The 3,914-nt window shown below is 43.5% G+C and overlaps 1 protein-coding gene across 1 annotated transcript; it reads left to right on the top strand.

Moving 5' to 3' along the window:
• The first annotated feature begins 215 nt into the window (after positions 1–215).
• On the top strand, positions 216–3,247 carry LOC147439109 (glucan endo-1,3-beta-glucosidase-like). The gene is made up of 5 exons (XM_086483970.1): positions 216–584; positions 676–1,543; positions 1,707–2,063; positions 2,410–2,525; positions 3,155–3,247. Exons 1-5 carry the CDS (start codon positions 216–218, stop codon positions 3,245–3,247), a joined length of 1,803 nt encoding a protein of 600 aa, XP_086340096.1.
• Positions 3,248–3,914: the final 667 nt, after the last annotated feature.

Raw genomic sequence — 3,914 nt, 5'->3', positions numbered from 1 at the left:
CATGCTTTATAAAAGGAGAGGAGGAGAACTTGGAAGCTGCAGGTTGGCGATAAGAAATGAAGATGAGTTGTATGTTACTAGCGTTAACGGTTTGTGCGTTACGAGTAGTAGGTAAGCAAAATATGTGTCTGTAATATGTACTGCGTTATGATAAGGTAGTCCCTCGAAATGCTGGTGTATATTGTTGTTCTCCTGCAGGTTGTGACGTATCAGCGATGACGATGGGCATCAACTACGGCAGGGTGGCGGACAACTTGCCGCCTCCTGCGCAGGCAGTGGCACTGATGGAGGAGCTGGGCGTGGGCAGCGTGCGGATTTTCGACAGCGATCCCGGTGTGCTGAAAGCACTGGCCAATACCAACCTCACGGTGCTGATCACCGTCAAGAATGAGGACTTGACGAGCATGGCAAACAGCACAGACGCGGCTGCACGCTGGGTCGGAATCAATATCCTACCCTACTACCCGGCCACACAAATCATTGGCGTCGACGTGGGCAACGAGATCCTGAGCAACCACGACGACACTGCCACGTGGCTGAGCTTGGTCCCCGCCATGCGCCGGATGCAGGCAGCCATTGAGCAGGTACGTGCGAATCTCCCCGCTAATACTGTTTAGGTACGTGTAACTCCCTATCTAACCACGTCCCCGTCGACTTGACCACGTGGACACGCAGGCCGGACTGGCTGATAACATCGTTGTGAGCACCTCCGTCGCCGCGGACGTCCTGGGCGCTTCCTATCCTCCTTCTGCCGGTAGCTTCAGAGCCGATATCACAGACACCATCATGAAACCCCTCCTGGAGTTCCTCTCAAACACCTCCTCTCCTTTCCACCTCAACATCTACCCGTACCTCACGTGGTCCTTCAATTCGAAACAAATCCCGCTCCCGTACGCCCTATTCCAGTCTAATACCAGATCCCAGGTTGAAGATGGAGATCTCACGTATACAAACCTGCTAGATGCGCAGCTTGATGCTGTGTGGGCGGCCATAGCCAAGCTCGGCTTTCCAAACATCTCTCTCGTCATTACAGAAACGGGCTGGCCCACGGCCGGCGGCGTCGGTGCAACCCCAGAGCTTGCAACGTCTTATATGGAAGCCCTCGTGCAAAAGACGCTCACATCTCAAGGCACCCCCTCGCACCCGGGAACCCCCATACCAACTTACATCTTCGCTCTCTTCAACGAGAACCACAAGGGAGGAGCACCTACTGAGAAAAATTGGGGTCTTCTCTACCCCAACGGAACACGGGTGTACGATGTGAGCCTCACTGACTCAGCAGCTGTTCCCGCCAGAGCCAAGCAATGGTGCGTTCCCGCTGCTACTTCCAATGACACAAGCTTGCAGCAGGCTTTGGACTTCATTTGCTCCTCTAATGCTGCGTATTGCTCCGCTATCCAAGATCCACAGAAACCTTGTTTCCTCCCTAACACCTTGATTTCCCATGCCTCATTTGCAATGAACGCATACTGGCAAGCCAACAAAGCCAATGGATCCACTTGTGATTTCAGGGGTATCGGACAAATTACCATCACAGATCCAAGTAAGCATTATATGCCATTCCGCTTGACCATGTGCAATATGTGTGTCCACCTATATAGAGAAGTATCTTTTCTTTTATAACTATATAAGTGTGTGTGTATATATATATAATATAAGTCTCTACCTCATGCACCACAATGTTTCTAATTCACATGCACATACAGGTTACGGAAGTTGCACCTACAATAGCAATGTTAGTGAATCTATTCCTCCATCAATATCCCCGCCACCACCATCCGCACCGACTTCCCCGCCACTAACACCCACACCGACTTCTGACAACCAATGGTGCATTGCCAAGGAAATGTCTGATAACAAAAGTTTACAAGAGTCTTTGGACTATGTATGCAACTTCGACGCCAAATTTTGCTCCCTCATCCAGAATGGACAACCATGTTTTGAGCCGAACACCCTCAATGCCCATGCATCATTTGCCATGAACTTATACTGGCAAGCAAACAAAGCAAATGGCGGAAATTGTGATTTTGGTGGAATTGGACAAGTCACTTACACAAATCCAAGTAAGCATTCTTTCGACCATCCCCAATTGGGTTTTACCTTACACAATGCATGAATGCAATGTCAATGTTCTAGTGATATAATAAGTTATCGTTAGGAGCCAAACAATAAAAATTCTACTTAGAAACCTTTGATGGTAATGTTGTCAAGTATTTCTCAACTAACAAGTTCCAGTCTAAAAGAGAGAAATTGTGAAGGAAAGTAAATAATTGAGTGATTGTACATATGATGCTTAGTCAACAATCTACTTTGAGCATAAATTTGAATGGGCTCGTTCAAATCATATGTGTGTATGCATATATATGTGTATGTATGTTTGATTAGCCTCTACCTCACATGCACAAACAGGCCATGGCAACTGCATGTACAGTAGTGGCAATGGTGAATCGAATTCGGTGACTCCATCAATATCCTCTCCACCACCACCCACATTGAGTTCTGGCAACCAGTGGTGCATTGCCAAGGTAACCTCGGATAACAAGAGCTTACAAGGGATTTTAGATTATGCATGTGGTTCCAACCCTAAATTTTGCTCCCCCATTAAAGATAAGCAGCCATGTTTTGAGCCAAACAACCTTATTGCCCATGCATCCTTTGCCATGAACTCCTATTGGCAAGCAAATAAAGAAAATGAAGGAAATTGCGATTTTCGCGGAGTTGGACAAATTACAAACATAAATCCAAGTAAGCATGAATCCTTTTCTCTCTTTCAACCATCCCCAATTGGGGTTTACTTACAAAAATACATGAATAAAATGTCAACGTTTGTGTGATATAAAAAGTTATCTTTTGGATGGTAACTTTGTAAAGTGTATCTCAACTAACTATATCTAGTCTAAAACAAAGAAATAGTTAGGGAAAGTTAATAAATGACTCATCATACATGTGATGCTTACTTCAAAATTTGATTTGAGCTTAAGCTTGAATGGGTTTTTCCAAGAATTTATTATGTTGGGGAGGAGACCTACATAATCATAGTCAAATAACTGATTTAGAATCTAATAGAGTTAGATGTTGAAACACTACTCACAAGTTTAATTTGTACAGAGATTTTAATGCTTTCACTAACAACTTGGTTATATGGTGTCTGTAGGTTACGGGAATTGCATCTTCACTTCAAGCTAAGATCGATGTTCATTACATTTTCAAAAAATACTACATCCACCACATCATTCATGTCATGTAAAATTTTCAAGTAATCGAAGCATTGAGACTGGAAACCATTCCCATTCCAAACAAATTTTATATATTCTTCTTCTCAAAATAGGATACCTTTTTTCTTGTTTATCACCATTGATCTAAATTGAAATCTTGTGTGATGGTCTTAATAAGTGTCTACAAGTTGAAGATAAAAAAAAATCATGCTCCATAACAGCTTGAAAAGATACTTGGATGATTTCTTTCGTATAAGTAAAATAACAACATTTAAAGCTATATTGAAGCATTTGATGAATTTGTCAACGAGTTAATTGGAGCATTTTTTACTAGCTAAACATGTGGTACAAATTTTTTTATTTCCATCAGATGGTCCAATTAAGTGTTAGCATACTTAGGCGGTTCCAAAAAGGAGTGTCTTGGACACTCCTTTGGGAGGAGAGAGAGTGGGATGTGGGTTGTTTAGTTTCAAATGCTATAAGTAAAAGTATAAAGGGGGAGGAAATAAGGCGTGCGGACTTGGAATTTTTAAACATATAGAAAATTGACTTATCCCATTAAAGGCTATTGAATATTCTCTCGCTACTGCCACTACTTGTGGACTCTACAACACTCACTCAATGGGTCCCTCCTCCCTAGAATTGTTCCTGTGCCATCTCTTGCTCTGTCTCCCTCCCCCCCTCCCTTCTCGATTGCCT

Source organism: Adiantum capillus-veneris, chromosome 16 (genome assembly GCF_014529385.1).
Source record: "Adiantum capillus-veneris isolate H3 chromosome 16, ASM1452938v2, whole genome shotgun sequence".
Classification (NCBI taxonomy): domain Eukaryota; kingdom Viridiplantae; phylum Streptophyta; class Polypodiopsida; order Polypodiales; family Pteridaceae; genus Adiantum; species Adiantum capillus-veneris.
This window is presented reverse-complemented; position numbering and strand designations above follow the sequence as displayed.

What these genes read in the sequence shown, in the direction of transcription:
- LOC147439109 (XM_086483970.1), top strand. Translation starts at nt 216, where the DNA reads ATGACGATGGGCATCAACTACGGCAGGGTGGCGGACAACTTGCCGCCT. An exon ending in TGCAGGCAGCCATTGAGCAG is followed by an intron (nt 585 to 675) that starts GTACGTGCGAAT and finishes GTGGACACGCAG; the next exon opens with GCCGGACTGGCTGATAACAT. An exon ending in AATTACCATCACAGATCCAA is followed by an intron (nt 1,544 to 1,706) that starts GTAAGCATTATA and finishes ATGCACATACAG; the next exon opens with GTTACGGAAGTTGCACCTAC.